Source organism: Eptatretus burgeri, chromosome 3, assembly GCF_056783735.1.
Source record: "Eptatretus burgeri isolate ZD-2024b chromosome 3, Ebu_testis_v1, whole genome shotgun sequence".
In the NCBI taxonomy this organism is placed as follows: domain Eukaryota; kingdom Metazoa; phylum Chordata; class Myxini; order Myxiniformes; family Myxinidae; genus Eptatretus; species Eptatretus burgeri.
Window position 1 is genome coordinate 21,376,342 of NC_140963.1, and position 21,091 is coordinate 21,397,432.

At 42.6% G+C, this 21,091-nt stretch overlaps 1 protein-coding gene across 7 annotated transcripts in view; it reads right to left on the reverse strand.

Annotated features, from left to right (window-relative positions):
* The window catches only part of LOC147029519 (uncharacterized), a 79,377-nt gene that overhangs the window by 14,139 nt on the left and 44,147 nt on the right, over window positions 1-21,091 (reverse strand). For all 7 annotated transcript variants that reach the window (XM_085872599.1, XM_085872600.1, XM_085872601.1 and 4 more), the window contains 3 exons: window positions 18,608-18,685; window positions 18,409-18,486; window positions 4,116-4,160 (listed from right to left, as the gene is read on the reverse strand). In XM_085872599.1, the coding sequence (XP_085728725.1) occupies window positions 4,116-4,160; window positions 18,409-18,486; window positions 18,608-18,685 (201 nt within the window). The remainder of the gene's footprint in view (window positions 1-4,115; window positions 4,161-18,408; window positions 18,487-18,607; window positions 18,686-21,091) is intronic.

Consider the following 21,091-nt stretch of genomic DNA (forward strand, 5'->3'; position numbering starts at 1 on the left):
CTATTATTTAATATATCATAGGTTTGTGAGCAAACCAGAACAGGAATATAATAGTTGTGAAGAAGGATAAACTGAATGCAAAATTTTTGGAGAGGCCAAAAATTGGACATTATTTCTGCTAATTTATTACCTCCGCCACCAAAAGTGGACCGAGGTTATGTTTTCACTCCTGTCCGTCTGTTTGAGAACAGGATATCTCAAAATGTTGTGGACGGATCCTTACTCAACTTGGTGGACAGGTTGGGTGTGTGACAATGACAAATAGATTTGATTTTGGTGAAGATCCGAATATGGATCTGGATACGCAAATTTTTTTTAATTTTCAAACTGATTCTTCACCATTGAGTGATGGGACCAAAATCGACAAAGAGCATGATATTTCAAGAGGTTGTGGATCAGTTGTGACCAAAGTGGGTGGGTGAGTTGGTTATGTGACAAGAACAAGTCGATATGATTTTGGTTGACGTCCGGATTCAGATCCGGCCAATCAGTGGGATACTAAATGTAAACTGTTCAGCCAGGTGGGGGTATGATCTCCACCCAGTGCCATTAGTTTTATATTTAAGTCTTCCCCTGTGGGATGCTGTTGTGGGGTTTATTTCTACAAGTAGTGCCACCAATTTTTTAATAGTACCACATAGCTTCTTAAACCCCTCGGAGTATTAAACCATCATTTTGAAAAAGAAAAAAAAATTCCTTTTCTTTTCTTTTCCTTTCCTTCTTGCACTCTCAATTTCCGAGCTGTATCTTGGCGCCGGCTGGACTTTCAGAATGAAATTTTACATAAGTGATGCGACTAGAAATTACGTGGGGTCGACATAATTATTGTTGACATTGACCTAATTTCTAAGCTCATGACCTAATTGTCGACATTTTAACATTTTCTACCTTAACCTAACTAAGGTTTGTCCGATCATAACAAAATTACCCTCTCTAGATAGCCTAGACCTAAGCAAGTTTTATTTATCCTTAATTTCCATCATACTCCTCCAGGTTAAAGGTAAAAGTCTTCGACTCCGAGGAGTACTAAACCACCATTTAGGTTTTTCTTCCTTTTTTCAGCCAATGTCTGTCCGAGCTGTATCTTGGATCCGGCTGGGACTTTCGGAATAAAATTTTGCACCAATAATGGCAAGAAAAAGTACGCGGGGTTTACACAATTTTTATTGACCTTGATCTCACAATTTATTACCTTCGCCACCAAAAGTGGACAGAGGTTATGTTTGTTTTGGTCATGACCCAATTAAAAACATTTTAACATTTTTCACCATAACTCAAATAAGGTTTGTCTGATCGGAACAAAATTGCCCTCTTTATATAGCATCGAGGAATCTGCATTTGCATTGAATTTACAACATATTCCTCCGAGTTTAAATTGCAGTGAAATAGCGGGCTGAAAAATAAAAATAAAAACGTCTTTTTTTTTGTCATCGCTCAATTTTACCAATGCAGGATCTCAAAGACTGCTTCGCCCGTCAAGATGCTCTTGCATCACAATGGTGGACATGCACTGAAATTGTGCACCTGATAATTGATTTGTGTCCATGACCTCCTTTTTTCGGATTGTGACTTAATGAACAAAAGACATCTTTTTGATCATAACTTGAATAATTTTCCTCCAATTTTCACATTGTTGAGTTTTATGGATAGATTGTAGACGGGCACACTTTTTCTTAATTGACACTCTATCCATAAATGTTGAAAGTCAAGGTCATGTGGTGGTCAAGAGTAAACCACAGGCGATCGCCAAGGTAAGCCAGGGGAGGCTTAACCTTGGCAATCGCAGATATCTTGTTGTTATTTTTTTTTCTATACATAGTCGAGGCTCGTGGAAGAGCTAGAACACAGAACGAATCAGGACACAACATATCAAAAGGAATACCAGAAGCGGGAAACGCCAACAGCAGGATGGAGGGAGAAAATTTACGGAGCCGGACAAACAAGGGATGTTAATAATGATGAGGGGAAGGGGAGAATGCAAGGGGTTATCAAGATGCATACAGAAACAACATTTTTTGAAGGTAGGAGGTGGTTTAATGGGTATAGAAAAGATCATGGTTTTGGATGGGGACCCTCCAGGTCTTCAAGTTGATTCCACAGGTGGGGTGGGGGGGGTGAGAGGAACAAATGAGTGGAGGTGAATAGGTAGTTTCACCAGAAGGGGGTTCATGGTGGACTATGTGAGCCCTTCAGTAACCTGGGGGGGGGGGGACACAGAATGAGCAGATGGTGCAAGACCAGAAAGGGGGTGGTAGAAGACAGAGAGGCAACAAACATGTCTGTAATGGTGAAGTGATACTCAGCTTCAGTGTGGTGGTGTCCAATGATTTTGACGGCCTTGGTGATATACATATTCCAAGTGTTTGACCAGTCTGTGATTTTGTCAAGGTCTCAAGAGAAGGAAGAGGCTGCTGTCGATTTGTCTGAAGGATGAGGGCTATCACAGCTTTGAGTGGAATCATCAGCAAATAGATAAAGAGAATTTTCGAGAGTCAGAGAGATCATTGACGAAGATTAGGAATAGGGAGAGGCCTACAGCACTGCCTTTGTGACACTATCTTTTACACGGAGAGGTGAAGAAAGGATTTGTTTGAGAGCCAAGTACACATTGGGTTTGAGAGTAGAGCAAGTCAGTAATCCAAGAGTGGAGTTGGCCTTTGGATTCCATATATAGACAGTTTGGAGAGCAGGGTAGGATGCCAAACTGTATCGAAAGATCGAGATGTGTCTGGCAAGATGGCCTGATCTCATGCTTGATATTGAGGGGCTCCATCCATTGGTGGGAGAATAAAAGCAACATGTCCAAGGTCGAGTGACCAGGTCTGAATTCGAATTGATGATCTGAGATGAGGCTGTTTGAGAAAGGGAATGATTTTATGTCAACTGCGATGATGGATTCCGTGACCTTACTGTTGATTGGAAGTAAGATAATTGATTTGTTGTCAAGGTGATCCGTTTATGCACCTTTTTATGTAATTCTGTGATGATGGCTGTTTTCCAAGCATGTGGAAGATGACCAAGGGTAAATGACAGGGTGAAAAGGGCAGAGAGGAATTACAAGAGCAGTAGAGCAGGTTCTTTGGACATGTGAGTTTATGCCGTCCGGTCTAGTTGCGCAGTTCGAGCCGAGGGTTGCCAGAAACTTTTCTACCTTCTCAGGTGCAAAAGACAGTCCAGGAGCAGTTGGGTACGACTGGGAAGGGTCGGTATGGAGAGAGGGGTTAGGGACAGAAGATTTGGAAGCAAACAGAATTGATTCATTCGGCCTTCTCATGAGTGGAGTCGGCTGTGGTGCCATTTGACGTGAAGGAAGGGGCGGAAGGGCAGCATATACCAGAGAGAGACTTGACCATGTTTTAGATGAGGGAGACCAGTTTGAACACTCATTCTTGAAATTGCACAGATGTTTTCTGGCTCCCCTGAGGGTAGGCACACACTTTCTGCAGGCTTTGTGGAATGATCTGAGGATGCCTTCAGTCGGATTTGCCTTCCAGAAGGAGAAGACGAGTTGTTTTAAAGCAACAGCCTCACCACAGGATTCAGAGTACCAAGAACGGGGGGGGGGGGATTGGTAAGATAACTGAAGTTGAGATCGGATGAATTTGTGCGAAAGAGAGATCAGGTTTCTGTGGAAGAATTCCCAGGCTGAATTAATATCAGGGGTGGTAGATATAGGAGACCAGTCCTGAAGTGTGTGATGGCTGCTAGCAGTCCCTGCCAGTTTGCCTGAGTGAACTGCCAGACTTGCCAGTGCTGAGGCTGTTCTCTGAGAATGGCAAGAGAGATGTAGTCCCTCACAAGCACGTGATCAGATGAGCCAATTGGGGCAGAGGATGAGCAAGATTTAATTTGCCAAACCCCAAATAGTTTCCTTTTGATATTTTAGAAGCAACTGTTATTGTCACACAAATAGCAAATTTTACTGTCTGCATTGCTTTTGAATACGTTATATTTGTCGTTCATGAATATAAAATTTTCAGAGCGGATCATTTATTTTAAATGAAAGGACATAAATTCAAGTATTTAATAGCAGACTGATAAAATAAAATCCACTTTGCAACAGAAATACACAAATCGTAAATGCTATGCTGTATAATAATGTTAAAAAGACTTACCAACAAGTTCCTTTTCGATGAAGAACTTGTCCATAAGTATTCTCGCTGCAGCACAGATGAGATGAGTGGCGTTAAGTTCGACTCAGACCAGATCAATTATGAGCGAACTCATGCCTATATTTATGAATGTTCAATATACAGTATGCAAGAAGTATATACACATGATCTATCTATATTAATAAATGGCAATGTGTGTGTGTCAGTGTGTCAGTGTGCGTGTCTCTTCCATAACTCCAAAACTATAAAACCTAGCAGCCTGAAACTTTGCATGCAAACTAAGGAAACTAAGGGAGTGCAAGTGTGAAAATTGGATGCTTGGGTTAATTAAGACACCCCGTTTGAAGACAATTCACGGCCTTATTTAATTATATCCTTCATCAGGCAATCATCGGCCACAGGCGATGTGTGTCGTTGATTGGTATCTACACATGTGGGTTTCAGAATGTGGAATGGAGTCCTCTCAGGGTGGGCTCAAAGTATAAGGGGTCACGATTCACGGTCCAAGCTGTGAAGTTTTCTGTTCTTAATGTTTTGTGCCAAGGGCTCTCTTCAAGATCGTGATTGAGCCGAGGACGGCTTCCAACTGTAGTTTATTTGTAGTCATATTCCCAGGGATGGTTTTTAATATCTCTGTGAGGTTCTTCGTCATTATTCCCATGAGGTTCTTCATTATCACTGGTACAACTTTGGCATTCTTCAGCTTCCAGGATATTTTCACTTCATTCTTGAGGTCTTGGTATTTGGTCATTTTCTTGATTTCTGCATAATTTCGTCCAAAATCACTGATATTAACACCTCAATTAGCAATGCCTTGTCTTTTTTTGTCCCCAAGTATGATATTTGGTCACACGCTTTGTTTTCGATGTTCATGCCCGATGGAATCATTACGTCGTACGTGAGTGGTGCTTCAATGTTTTCAGTGATTGCTTTTGGTTCATTCTCACACAAATTTTCTGGAACTGGAATATCAAAGTTTTTGCAGATGTGCCTGCGGATTACTTACAAACTCTGTTGTGTCGTTGTGTGTACAGCTGTTCTGACATGAGATTTTTTTTTGTTCGGCGATTAAGCGTCATGCATCATTCTCTTTGCTAAGCCCACTTCCACCCCTCACCTGTTTTTTTTTTCCTCCTCCCCCGCCTGCCCCCCCTTCATTCTCTCACTCTCTGCCCCCTCCTCACTCCCCCTTCTAATAAAATGCAGCAATCTCCTCCCATCTCTCTCCCTTTCTCTCTCATGCACCCCTCCGTCCCACACTGAATAGTAACGTTTTGTGAGGTGTCACTCTCCCCAACTCCCACCCACCCCCTTTCTCGCTCTCCCCTCCCCCTTCATCCTCTCTGCCTCCTCTCCCCCCTCTCACCCCACACCTGTCTCCTCTCCCTCTCTCAATCTCTCTTTTTCACCACCCCCCCCCCCCTTTATTGTCCCCATCGGTAAAGCGACGGGTTATATTTGCTAGTATGCACTATAGATAACAAATTTTGAAGAAAACATAAATTTGGGGGAGAAATTAAAATATTAACTGCTGCAATAAATGAATTGGTTTGTATAATATACTGTACTAGTTCGTATAAAAGCCCATCAAAAATGACAGGTTGGAATTATTTTATTTGAAATATTCAAGGAGACAGAAGATATGATGTTTTGTAGCAAGAAAAAGTGCTATTTTAAAACATTACATGCACAAATGTGACCCTATTTTCTTTATCTTCTTGGATGTTTCGTTTTGACGGAACAGCCTCATGAGCGTGCCAAAGTAAGAAGCCTCGGCCGAGTGTAAGGTGTGCTTATATCTTCTTTATTTATTTATTACACATCCTACGGACGTAAATGAACACTCATTTTACTCTGCGCGTGTTGCACATCACGTGCAGCGAGTTTCGCCTCCCTGTGCCTTGTATTTATTGTTATTTGTTGGTTATTTGATGGACCCTTGGTGACCAAAGAGAAAAGCCACGGTGACCAATTTGAATAAGGTAAGCCTTTGTGCTGGGGAGTTTAAATTATATATTCTCTTTCTCACCCCAGGTTTTGTCCATCCCTGCTTCTGCCCCTTGTCCTCGCCCAAGAACTGGCAAAGATAAGTGTGGAGAGAATTGTTTATTGTCTATCAAGGGGTAGTTATCTTAAGGTCCGGAAAGGGGCGTTTGAGGGCCGAGGGCATATGGCTGAGGCTGCCGAGTCGGACCCGAGAAAACTCCAGGAAGGGTCCAGCAATAGTGACGGGAAACAGATCAGGAAAACGAGAGGAGAAGAAAGAACCTCCTCGGGATACCCCTGCTTACCATATCTTTAAATTACATGGGATGGTAGCAGTGGAACAGGATGATTGCTGGGTAAAATGGACGGTGAAAGATGGCTCACCATGGCCAGAGGGTGGGTCGTTTGACCTCCCAGTAGTGCAGAATCTGTGGAAAGAGTTGCTAAGACGCCATAAACTATCCAGTAAGAAAACGCCAGTGAATTTGCTGGGATTTGGGTTATGGCAAGAGGAAGCGATTGAGAGATCAAGCACAGCCAAGCAAGCAAACTTGGCGGGTAAGGTGCTGAAGCTTCAGGGTCAAATAGATGGTGCAGAGCGGCAAGCGAAGGATGCAGGAGCATCATTGCCGGCACCGAGCCAGATAACAGGACATGGCTCATTATCTGTCCCGGTGTCTGCAGCACCGAGGCAGGGGTACTCGAACACCAACAGTGCCATTGACACCCCCAAACCCCGGCATATCAACCGCTGGAACTACCTCAGTCGACAGTATCAGCTGTTCGACACGTCATCTGGGCGGCCCTATAAGTCTATATATCCTAAGATCCCAGATAAGGCTTGTGACGACATGTGTGTTGAGGAAAGTAAAATAACTCAAGGAGCGGTGCCCCCTGCCCCTACTTATCCCATGCGAGAAATTGTTCCAGGTATGCCAGCAGTACCAGCAGCGCAAGGCAGAGAAGGGCGAGATGTGCAAGCTGCTGTCGTGGTATATCAACCATTTAAAGAACATGAACTAAGATCAATGCGTGACAGAATTTTGGAATGTAAAATGAACCGCAGACGATTCGTGAAAATAAAGCAAAGGTTGCTCGTGATCACTGCGTTGAAAACAATGAAAAAGTGGGGCAGGGGGAGAAAGGATGCCCTACTGTGGAGTGAAGGAATATGTGTGCTTTGCCTGAAGGGTAAAGGGTGGGAAGCTTGTCTTCAAGCCCACAAACTTGTTCCGACCTACTTGAGAGAAATTTTATTGTCGACAAAATTGTTTGGATATGGGAAAATTAAAACATCTTTGTGGGAAAATTAGATAACGGAAAGAAAGTGAGGCGGGAGGCAAGAGCACACACACCCTGCTGTGAATTTGCATGCTTGTCAGGCCGTGTGCGAGATTTGCCTGATAAGGGGGAAAAGAAGCTGGAGGCAGCTTGTCTTTGAAATAGTGGACAAACTGGCTTTGGAAGAGAAATATATTTTTTGTTGCACGACATGTTTGAATGAGGAATGAGTTAATGTGAATGAGCTTAGAATGATTAAAACCACTCACGATGGTGAAAAGTATTTTTCTGTGTGTGACGGCTGTGGACATAATGCATGCGTAACTGAGCCGGGCATGGAGACTGAATGGACGTTCCAGGGGAAGGGTCGCCTGGTGCCGGGAAGCACTAAAGATGAGCAGAATTGACATGCGGGCGGCCGTGCCGAGAGTGCCATGTAGTTTGTGCAGTTGTTCATCCTTGCCCCACAGATTTGCAAACATGGTATGTGAATGGAGGGTTGCACAGTGAGGGGCATTTTGCAGAGGTGTTTTAAAATTACACGTTAGAATGTGGAATCGTCTTGCTTGGGTCGCCATGCTGGTTGGCAAACCGGGCGGGTGATGATTGTGGAGCTCCTGGTGTTATTGCTGAAGGGAGGTTTTGTGTTCAGGTCAGTACATTCTGGAACCTCCATGCTTTGTAGCTAATTGGTGAGAGGTGTGCGGAAATATGTATTTGCTTCGTTTGATAAGAGCTGAAACGGCAAAGTGCATTTCAGGAACGGGTGTGCAAGTGGAGTGTGGTCAAGAATTTGGCAGCAGACATGCGTGTCTCGTGAGTTATTGGTGCAGGGCTTCGATGGGACATGAGTCATGAATCAATATTGGGTTTGTTTTCATGTTTGGGACAAGCCTTGTTCAGGTGAGCAAGTGGTGGGTGCAGGTAAGTATATGCATCAGATGTGAAAATACAAATTTGCATACATAATATATAGATGAATTGCATACATAATATATAGATGGTACATCACTGCTCATGCTGTTAAATTCGCAAACAGGCGATGCATTAACGTGCGTTCTGCCCCTCGGATGGACGTTTATTGGATGGCCTGTCTGATAGCATTGGTTCATGAACATTTAATATCTCACGATATCCTTTGGAGAGAGAGGGCAAGTTATCGCAGGCAGAATGCAGAGTGAGACAAAGATCGGTGATCCGAAGTTGAGGTCAACCATGTGTTTTAATGAGTTTGTTTAAAAGGAAATTTTACCGCGGTATCTCAAATTACACAATTTGAACTTGTGTGAGTTTACTTCGGGCTTGTGGATAATAGCAAAGGGCCCGTGTAAGAGATAATTAAGAATTTAGCAGAGTTAGAAACAATTTCCAATGGAAAATGTTAGTTGGAGCCTCATGATGAAAATATAAAAATATGGCAGAATGAACTGAACCCCTGTACTGTATCGCATACTATCCTTTAGGGAGCGCTGGCTGTCAAAGGCCATGGATTGCCGAAGGCCGGGTTGCAGCATGCAATCTATCCAAGGATAGAAGCATAACAAAATATACGGATTCCTGATATGTGTACAGGATGACGCATGATGTAGGGACAATTTGGAAATAAGAGGGTATATTACATCGCAAGATATGCTCGTCAAAAAAAATGGTAAATTGATAGTAGAAGCTATGTGTATTGTCAAATGTTGGTGGTGTGTGCTGCCTTTTTGGCTGCTGGTTGCATCATTGGTTGGGGCATGGCTGTGCGGCTGATGCAGTGCCCCTACTGCCAGTGTACTGATGTTCATTTTTGCCAGTCTTGGAGGAGTGACAGACTGAGTCGGCCCTCTGGGGTTGGTTCAGTGGTCAATGGGATTTGAGCTCAGGACTCTAGGATCCTAAGCCACCACTCTAAGTGCTAAGCCAACACTAGATTATAATATTGGTAAAATGTCTATAAAATATATGGACCGATGTACTGTACATGAAGATTAACTTTTGTGCTGCCTTAACAAAGGTTGTCAAAGAGTTTGACAGCAGAGGTCAGACAAGCGCTACTGGAACCAGCTGCAGAGGAACACCACAGCATCCAGGTGTTCAAGCGGAGGAACGTACTGAAGGCACGTTGGACCGGACCCGACCAGGTATTACTGGTTACCCACATAGCTGTCAAGTGAGAAGGTAAGCTAATCATAGACTCACGCATCTCACTACAAAAGAGGATACAGGAAGCCGTAAAGAGAAAGAAAGGAAGTCTGCAAGCGGGAAGAATGTTACTGGAGGTTCATGACAGATGATGTAGCAGTGCTTTTGATTAGCATGTGCATAATCGTTATAATGTGGACAATAACAGATAGTGAGGGCATTATGGGAATGTCATAGAGTAGAATGTTTGGTAGGTCGACAGTAGTGGAAACAAGGAATGGGTTGTGACAGGGTACACAGAGCAGAAGGTAAACATTTGGACCAATTGCATGAGAAAGGCGTGTATGGGATAAACACTTATATGACCCTTACATATAATTATGTACCTCGTATGACACGGGATGAAGGGGACAAAGGCACTGTACGTCTGAAACGAGGTATAGTGCTACATGAAGGGATAACTGGACATCCACTGAAAACATTTTTCACAATATCTTAACAACATGCCAATACTATGCCAAATATGGAGAGGGAAAAGTAACCATTGAGGGACAAATTACTGGGAAAAGTAACCATTGAGGGACAAATTAATGATACGAATGAATAATCTCGTGGAACCCCAGGCATCATTAAATGGTCTATTTCTGTGACAGAGCAGGGCACATAAGAGAGGAGGCTGCAAAATATCATGATTACAATCCAGGATGGAAGATCAGAGCATGGTTGCAGGGATTGTTTGGAGGTTGGGGAGGAACCATTATCAGGTTCCAGCTGACAGGAACTGTGTTGATTGGAATTTTCATTATATTGTCTATAATCAAAGCAGCCATAATGGCTGGCTTGTGAAAGTGCATTACAAGATGGCATCCGAAGTCAACACCCAAGAAGCCCGAAACCAAACCCGAACCTGAGATGACACTTTTAGCTGGAGCTAAGGAAAGGGACTTTGCAATAAAAGGGGCAATTTCCCCACACCTCCCACAACCACTATTGTGCACCCCCTCCGCTACCCTTGCTCCCTTTGTATCACCTGCTTGTAATATGCATACCTTTGTGCACCAGACACCTGTGATTAAAGATGAGGAACTTATTCAATTGATCGCAGCAGCTAAACTTGAGAATGATAATTTGCATGTAATGTTTGGGAAAGGAAGATGAAAATGTAAATGTGGACGTAGACCAAGATGCTGCAGATTCTGGCATAAATGTTAAAATGTAACTGGAAATGGATGTGCATCAGTTAATACGAGTTGAGACTCAGACTTTGAGCCTGAGCAGTTTTTGGATGGAGATTTTACTGAGAGATTTGTTAATCAGGGGGTTGGCATGATTCCATCTTTAGTGGGGCAGGTAGCTCTCTCTCTCTCTCTCTCTCTGTCCCTGAGTTAGAGGGGTGCAGGGGGAGCTTTACAACCGCCATGGAGACCATCTGGAGCTGCCCCGAAGAATGGAATCCTCCCAAGGAGTGGTCTGTCTGTACCGCGAAGCTGGGTCATCTGCCGGCCTGAATTAAGAAGATGCTTGATTGTGATTTAATAAACATTGTTTCTTAAAGTTACAATAGGAGGGAATGTTGGGATTTGTGCCTTTTTCTTAAAAGCTTTGTTTCTTCCCAACTTAATTCACTCGCCTACAGTTTATTAAAATATATTCCTGCTTGGGACATTGTGTGTGAGATAAGGCAGGTCGAGCATTGTGAAGCATAATCTGGGAGAAAAACCTTTGATCTTGCTTATCAGTTTGAGATATATATATATATATATATATATATATATATATATATATATATATATATATATATATATATATATATATATATATATATATATATATATATTGTTGCGGATTCGCGCCCGCCGGCGTGCGAACGGCCACATAACTCGAATCGCGGCGCGTCGCCCACCGGACGGACAATCCCGTCGTGTCTCTCGGACTAACGCCGGGAACTAGTCACGGGTGGGCATTTCGGCCTCACCACGATCGTGCCAATCGGCCCCCCGCGTGGGATAGGGTTGTTCGCCAAATTCGACCTACCTAAGTACCCACACGGAGGGTAGACCGGGTGATCGCACCTCGCCGCAGGTCGACTTCGGACACGGGCCACTTTAAGCGACCCGTTCCGTACTATCGGGATAACCGAGCGGTGTTATCGTCAACCTCGACGGTTCCGATTAATTATCGGGCATATTTAGCCCACGACCAACCCTTTACGTGAAGTAAGATGGAGATTCAATTAGAGAAAAGACGAAGCGAAACGGGAGAAACAGTTCAACATAAAGCACATTTATTCCGCGGCAAACGGAAAGCACACATATACAATTACCACAATTATGCACCAAAAGCAAATGTAACAAAAGAAGAAACAACAATTACGCACCAAAAGCAATTGCAACAAAAGAAACACAATGCAGATCTACTACCGACTACGCGAGCACACGGCAACACTTACACAGTTTTACTTCACAGACGGCGCCGACAACACATATACTCCAAAGAAAAAGGAAGAGGCCACCCTCAACTACAAGGGGGCAGACGTGGCCTGGGGCCGCGAGACCGGGCAGAGCCTACCCGTCTTGGCTGCTGCGCTGCTGCTGCCACGCTTCGCCGCCGCCACAACGCGCCCGAGCCCGAAACAGAAACTCTTCTCTCTGTCGCTGCCACACCTCTCCAACTCCCCCGATCTGCTCCGCGCTCGGCGCTTTCAATCTCGTTCCGCCGCTCTCGTCATGACCGTCCCAGGGAGCTCGCCGCCAGAGAGCCAGAGCGCGCGCGATCCAGCAAGCGCGCGCAATGCAGAGCCCAGAGAGAGACAAAAACCTCAGCGTACGCACACACACACACACCAGAGCCTGCGCCTCCTCCTTATATCTCGAGCTCCGCCTTGGCTGCTGCGCTGCTGCTGCCACGCTTCGCCGCCGCCCCTTCTTCCAGCAAGCGCAGGAAACTTCCAGAAGAACGGCGTTTTTTCTCCTGGATCGGGGCCTTTCTTTTGCCTTTTCCAGAGCTTTTTGTTCCTCTCGCAGGGTTATTTGTTGGGAGGAGGGGGTGAGGCCGTCGTCCATTCTCCCTCGATGAATGCCAGGCTTCTGGCAACCATGTGCTGAGATGGAAATGCGATGGCGGTTGTGGTTGAGGCGGTTGTGATGGTGGTGTGATTGGGCGGTTTTGGTTAAAGTGGTTGTTGTGAAAGCGGTTGTGGAGAAGGTGGATGTTGTGAAGGCGGTTCTGGAGAAGGTGGCTGTGGTTGTCGAGATGCGGTTGGTGGTGGTTGTGGTGGTAGTAATGGCGGTTGGTCCAAAATAAAGATAGTAAAAGAAAAACGGCTATCTTGAAGGGTCGCAGCCCGAATGAATGACATTTATTCCCTCTAAACAACGGGTTTGGGCTAACTACACATATACTTACAGAGATATCTCACCTACGGGACCTGAATGGTGGTTTGCGAATTTCCTCAACCAAAACAATATATATATATATATATATATATATATATATATATATATATATATATATATATATATATATATATATATATATATATATATATATATATATCACCAGGACATAAGCCAGCTGGTAATCCAGCTGGTCCTGGGATGAAAGGGAGGACGATGATGTAATGAAATTTGTTGGAGATAAAACCGTGTGTATATATATATATATATATATATATATATATATATATATATATATATATATATATATATATATATATATATATATATATATATATATATATATATATATGGGGGTGACTCGACTATTTGGTCGAGCACTCTTCGGGTTACCTCAATTGCTAATTGGTGTTCCTGGTGTTTCCTGCTCTCCGTGCAGCCGCATGTATTGATTGGCAATAAACAATTTCTCTCAAGTGCATCGACGTCTTCATGCCTTAGTAAAGGGTGATCACGCATTGACATACATATATATATATATATATATATATATATATATATATATATATATATATATATATATATATATATATATATATATATATATATATATATAAAAAAATACGTCACACTGAATTGATTGATTAGAACCAATTATCCTCCTATCATACCAAGATACGCAATTTGGTGTTGCAATACTTAATTTGCCCCTCAACACAAGGGGGTATTCTTGGGTGAAGTTTGTGTTGAGGTGCATATCTGCGTTTCGATAGCTAATCGTTGCATTTTTCCCCCCCAAGGCTGCTTCTAATAACAAAATCAACAATAGCAATAATAATAGCATAATGTTAATGTTATTACAAAACAATATTAATACCAATAATATCCGCTCTCTCCAATGTGTTTTTCCTCCTTGAACAAATGCTGTGTTAACGTGTTTAAATAGCTAATTGTAGCATTTTGTGGGGAAAGTCCCATGAAGAAGAAGAGGCCCACCAGAAGTGAAAAAGAAATTATAAACCGCAAACATACATGATTAACTTTTTAAACAGTCACTCGACTGCTGTTGAACACTAAACTGAAAGAAATCTGGAGGAATCCCACCATCCTTGAGGCATTGTCTGCTTATATGTCCAACACAGAAGAACGGACACGAGCCTATACCTAATGTAATCTATATACCCCAGAGAGGACAATAACTTGACCATTCTTGTCGCTCTAATAGGGAGTGGGTGTACGAGTAATACTAAAATATGCAATTCGGTGTCTGTCTGTCTATCTTTCTGTCTTACAGTTTTTTTGACCGTGATACAATCTGTCGTTACTTATCCAATCTGAACCAAACATGACAGGAAGACTAAGTGCAATATGATGGAGGTTGTGGCAACTTCATTTGCCACCCTCCCCAAAGGGGTTTTCCACCTTGGGAAAATCCGTGTAAAGGTGTATATTCATGTTAAGAAAGCTAATCATGGCATTCTTCCAAGGGTGCTTATAGAAACAAAAGTAATAACAAGAATGACATTAGCATAACATTAAGGTTATTACAAAACTATATTAACACAAATAATATCCCCTCTCACCAAGGGGGTTTTCCTCCTCGGACAAACTGTGTCAACGTGTACAAATAGCTTATCATGACGTATTGTGGGGAAAACCTTCCAGAAGTACAAAATATTATAAACCACAAACACGTATGATTACCTTTTATAAAAGTCGCAACTGTTTAACACTAAACTGAAAGAAATCTGAAGGAATCCCGACATCCTCGAGGCATTCTATGCTGTATCACGTCCACCACAGACGAAAGGACACGAGCCTAGATCTATGGTAATCTATATACCCTCGAGAGTATAATAGCATAACCCTTCCTGTTGCTCCCGTAGGGAGTGGGTATACGAGTATTTAAAATCAGGAAATTATCACGATGTACAGTGGCCTGCAAAAGTATTCACTCCCCGACAAAGTTTTCACATTTTGATGTCACCTAAGATTAGTTCATGATGCTTTGAAATCAAAAACTTAACTTAACTTTGGGCATCACAAACTACTCCAAAATGATAACGCTAAAGAAAAATTCAGATAAAATATGAATAAGTTAGATTAACAGATAAAATTGGATGATTCTCAGGTATACAAGTATCAAACCCTTTCCCTAATCAACTCGAAATAATTTCATTAATAAATTATGTGTTTGAAAGGTTACAAAATAAGTATAATACGTTTCACCTGTATGTAATCAGTGGTTTAACTTAAAAATTGAATTCCCCCACTTATCTGAGTTTTGAGGTACAACTCGCTTGGTCAACCAACAAGGCAAACATGAAAACCAAGGAGCTTTCCAAAGAAGTCAGACATAAAGTCGTGGAGAAACACCATTCAGGAGAGGGTTATAAGAAGATTGCAAAATCACTCATTATCTCTGAGTACGGTGAAATCCATCATTAAGAAGTGGAAGACATATCGTATACCACCAGACTCTACCCAGATCAGGTCACTCATACAAACTCAGCAGCCGGGCAAGCCGGGCAAGGATGAAATTGCAAATTCAACAAAGACTGAAAGATCTGCGAGGCTCTATGTCCAAGATAGACCATCGAGGCAAGATGGGGGTCAGTGTTCATCAATCAACAATATTCTGTTCCCTTCACATAGCTGGCCTCTGTGGACAGGTGGCAAGAAAGAAGCCTTTACTGAAAAAGATGCATCTAAAAGCTCATATGGAGTTTGCAGAAACACATCTTGATGATACTGCAGGCATGTGGAGAAAAGATTTGTGGTAAGACAAGACAAAAATTGAAATGTTTTGTCTAAATTCAAAGCATTAGGTCTGGCGCAAAACCTAACACTGCACATCATGCAGTCAACACCATCCCTACTGTCAAGGATGGTGGTGGCAGCATCATGTTTATGAAGCTGCTTTTCATCAATAGGGACTGGCAAGCTTGTCAGATTGAAGGGATAATGGACGGTACAAAGTACAGGAGAATTCTTGATGAAAACCTGCTTCAGAAAGCCATGAATCTGAAACTGGATAGGAGATTTGCATTTTAGCAGGACAATGATCCGAAGCATAAAGTTAAAGCCACACTGGAGTGGCTGAATGAATAAGAAGAAAATAAACATTCTTGAGTGGCCCAGTCAAAGTCCTGACTTGAACCCAATTGAATATTTATGGCGAGACTTGAAGACTGCAATCCATTGATGATCCCCATCAAACTTGGCAGAACTAGAACAATTTTCACGTGAAGAATGGGCAAAGATTTCACCATCTCACTGCACAAAGCTGGTGGAGACCTACCCACACAGACTCATAAGACATTGCTGCAAAAGGTGCTCCCACCAAGTACTGATCAAAAGGGCTGAATAATGTTACAACCAGTGAATTTTGATTTGTACATGGTTTTGTCAGTATTCTTGACATGTAACCTCCTTAAACGATAACAGTGTTTAGTTTGATCTCCTCAGTGATGAATAAAAAAGTTCATTTGGAAAAATTGTCTTTACATAAATGTCTTTACATAAAGTCAAAAATAAAAATTTGTATTGGTGTCAAAGCCAGTGACCAATTGCAAATTAATAGTGCCAGTGACCTGTGAGCAATTGTAAAACAGTCATTTTCTCACAATGTGGGAGTCCGGAGAGATGGGGGCAGTGTGGGAGGAGGCAGGGGAGGGGGTAGATGTGAGGAGCATGTAGGACGATGAAGGGGGTGTGGTGGGGGAAAATGCAAGGAGGGAGGGGAAGGGGTGGGGTGGGAATCTGGAGGGAGGTGGGGTAAAATGAGGTGGAAGAAGGGGCAGGATAGGAGTCCAGAGGGAGGGGTGTGACGAGGGAGGGGAAGGAGTGAGAAGAGGGAGGGGAAGGGGTGTAGTGGGAGGATGAAGGGGGTGGGGTGAGGGGAGATGCAAGGAGGGAGGGAGGGTAAAATGAGGTGGAAGAATGGGCAGGATAGGAGTCCAGAGGGAGGGGTGTGACCAGAGAGGGGAAGGAGTGAAAAGAGGGAGGGGAAGGGGTGGAGTGGGAGGAGGGACTCAGCATTGCCCGGCAATGCCAGGTACCTTTTCCAGTCAGAAATATCCTTCTTGTTCTTGTCGCAAATCTAGGGGTGGAGTGCCTTTTCTGTATGCTTTGTGAAAGCCTCTCTTGAAAGTCTTCCTGATATACAGTATCCAACCTATTTTCCCAATGGCTTAGCGATATTCAGCCTCCTTGAGTTTATAAGACCTTATGGTGAATTTGCTCTCCCTTCTTCATGCAGTCCAGACACTCCTCTTGAAAACAAGAATAAAATGGTTGGAGGTATCCACCATGAAGAATCACAAGGTGCTGACGTTTCAGGCTTTATTCTTTATCAGAATGATAAAGCACAAAATGTCACCACTTGTAATCCTTCACGGTGGATAAATCGAACCATTTTTACCCCTCGCACATGAAGTGAATAGCAGGGTTAAGCAATAGGTTCATTTCTGTCTATCTGTCCGTCCGTCTATTCGTTCGTCTCCAGATTTCGGTTGATGATCGAGGGAAAACTTAATTTCAGTTGAATGTTATATTTTGAACATGAATAGGAACACGAATCAGAAAAAGAACCTGTCGTTCAGCATTGCTTTGCCTCTGAATTGGTCCCGATTGCACATGCATAGAGAGGAGCAAGATAATTTTAGCGGTGTAGCCACTTCAATATTTGGATATGTCCTTCCTTCCATCTGTCCATCCATCAAAAATGAAGAAGAAGAACCTTTCTAACCCACCATGTTTAATTCTAAAGGGTTCTAAAGTGTAATTGTAGAGGGTTCTAAAGTCCATTCCAAAAAAGTAATTTGAAGGGGTTTTAAAGGGTAATTCTAATGGGTTTCCTTCATTTCCTGGCTTTGCCAATTTCATGTTAAAATGCCAAACTGAACCACTTCCTTTGGACATGGGGTGTGATTTTCTTACTCTGTCTGTCTACCTGTCTGGCAGTCAAACAAAATTGAAAATTATTCCAAACCATAAACGTACTGGTTTTAAGGACGTTATAAAGGACACAAACAACAGGCACGAATAATTAATTAATGTAATGTGTTAAATAAGGTGGTGTATAAGACACGCTGCATCAATGGCAGTAAACTTCCAGAATAATTTTTTTTTATACGACCTATAAAATATTTATTTCAATCAAATTATATACTTGAACACCGTCGAACACAAATCGCCTTCTCATCGCTTCCAAAAACCTCCAGTTTCGCAGTACCTGGACAAAATATTGTGGCATTTTACGTAATCACGACGAATCAAATATGCTCCTTGCGGACCCCGCCCATGTCCTGTTTTTTCTCTCAAGACTACATGGGGTAACGTGTTCCATGGACTCTCCAGTTATCATTATCATTATCACAATCATTATGTGCCATTATCTCTTCATTAGTATGTAATTAATAGACATACTCATTTTCTGTGTGGACAAACAAACGGACTAAATTCAAAACCCTCTCCTTCGGCGAGGGTAATTATGTTTTTTTAGTGACCTTGTAATGTTACGTTGTGTCTCCAGGCCTTCTTGTTGCAACTGAACTTCATTTGCCAGTATCCTGCTGCCTTGCACTCTGAAAAACAGTTTGCTTTTTGCCAATGTATGACAGTAAAAACATCATTACATAATTAGAAAATGAATTATGTGTTAATATAATTAAGCAATAAACGTAATGAGAACGATGAGATATTTACCAATAATGGCAGAGTCGTCATTTTGATATTTTTTCAGGCAATCTGTATCAACCTTCGCATGACTAATCTGTTCACATTCTGCTGCAAGAAACACCGGGTGTATAAGATCAGAGTAATGCAATCACAATGTCGGTTTGATTACACAACAAGGTAAAAAAGAGAAAGACCGTGTATATATTAATAACATGAGTATGACAGAATTCAACCACCACCCCCACCCGACCCATATCACCCTGATGGCAAGTTATTTCAGGAACAGTGGGTTATCAGTCTAATCGTACTGGTGCTGGGTCTTATCCAATTCCACTAATCTTAGCGTCTAAGATAAATATAAGGATATAAAGGACAACTTTCCCATCCAAATTTAGGTTATGGATGTGAAAGAGTCAACAATATTTCAATAAAATAGGCCATTATGCACTAAACCCTAGCTATATTCCCTGTCCAGCAATGAAATGGTATCAGTAAATGGTTGTATAAATTCAGTTAGATTAAAATAATATGAGGTTAGAGTGAGCAAGGAGGAGGTAGAATGGACTGGAAGGAAAAACATCATGAAGGAAATTAAAAGGAGGAGGTGGAGATGGATTGGGCATGTACTGCTTGTGGGAAACAACTACATCACCAAAAGAGCGATACACTGGAAGCCTGAAGGTTGAAGGATGGTTGGATGACCTCGAGAGAACTGAACTGGTGGCGCTTGGTGGAAAAGGAGCTCGGGGAGCTTGAAACCGGTAGGCGCAGAGCAGAGGAAGTAGCATGACTTCCTCAAGAGGTCAGGCATGCAGTCAGCCATTGCAGTATCATTTAAGCAAGCAATGTAAAGCTCATCAAAATTGAAAGATTAAGTAATTGGGTTCATAGCACTTGGAAAATAGTGTCGATGATGTAGGTTACAATCAAGTGGCCTCCCACGTATGTTTGAAAATGACGCATCACCATTATGTTCACTCATTGAATGACTAGTGAATGAGAAAACGAGTCAGAATAAGGTTCAAGTTCAAGTGTACTTATTTCATTGGTTTGTAAAACCTTGGATCATATTGTGAAAATCTGTGAAAACTGTGATTGTGAAATCTTTCTTTATCATATTGTTGAAATAAATATTCCAAAATGTATTTCCATACTGCTGCAGTCTGACAAGATGGTGCATAGGTAGTACACTTAGCTTTGAGCTGCCTCGTCTGGGTTTTATTTCTGGCCCAACTACAAACTGTCATCCCGGTGTTTCACAGACAGAGTGATTCATCAATGTGTGTGCCGTTCCTCGGATGAACGTTAAACAGGGTATCCCATCTGCTATCATTACTTGGTGGACATTAAAAAAACGTAAAGAGTAGGTGAGTTATCATCAGCACGCTGGACAATTTATAAATCCCTGCCACCTTCAGTCTAACGTAAAGTCTAGCCAGCGGTTTTTGAAAGACCAGCCAAAAATCTCCCAGTCCCACAACAAGGTGAGAATAATTGAAGCCTTTAAATAAGTTTTCATCTTTTCCCCTGGCAAGGTGGAGAGCTTGCTATCAAACCTCGACTCTGATTGTGTAACCGGTCCAGACAGCATCAGCCCACATGGTCTAAAAAGCTGCTCTGCTGCTCTTGCTCACCCTCTCTCCGTTCTATTCACCCTCTCATTTGCTCAAGGTCATCTACCAGTTGCTTGGAAATTAGCAAACATCACCACTCTGCATAAAAAGATGCAAAGACAGATCTCTGCAATTACAGAAAAATCAGCCTTCTCCCAATCATCAGCAAGGTTATGGAATTCATCATCGCTTCAGACATTAAATCCTTCCTCTTCTCCAATGGCCTGATTTCCGATCATCAATTTGGATTCAGACCAGGTCACTCTACCCTGGACAAGCTGCTTATGCTCTTCCAACAATAGATGGAGGTACTCAATGCCAGACATGAGATCCGAGCCATATCCCTGGACATATCATGAGCTTTCGATATGGTCTGGCACCCTGCCCTGCTCACCGAACTCTCTTCCTATGGTATCCAAGGCCATCTCCACTCATGGCTCGCAGACTTCCTCTCCTTTCGCAGCCAACATGTGGCCCAAAATAGAGTTCTCTCATCCCCTCTTCCTGTCCCAGTTGGAGTCCCTCAAGGCAGCGTCCTGGGCTCTGTTCTTTTTCTGGGTTTCATCAATGATCTCTCCAACTCTCTGAAAAATCCTCTTTATCTCTTTGCTGATGATTCCACCCTCTGTCGTACAATCTGTCATCCCTCAGATCGGCAAGCAGCAGCCTCTTCACTCTCTGCAGATCTGAGTAAAATGACAAGCTGGTCCAACACATGGAACATGTCTTTCAATCCTGACAAATCTCACATTCTCACTATGTCTCTCCGAAATTACTATCTGAAATCCGCCCCCCCCCCCCGCCAATCTACCTTCTCAACAAAGCTCTGGAAGAAGTCCTTTCATTCAAGCTTCTGGGTCTCACAATCTGCCATGATCTTTCCTGGGAAAGCCACATT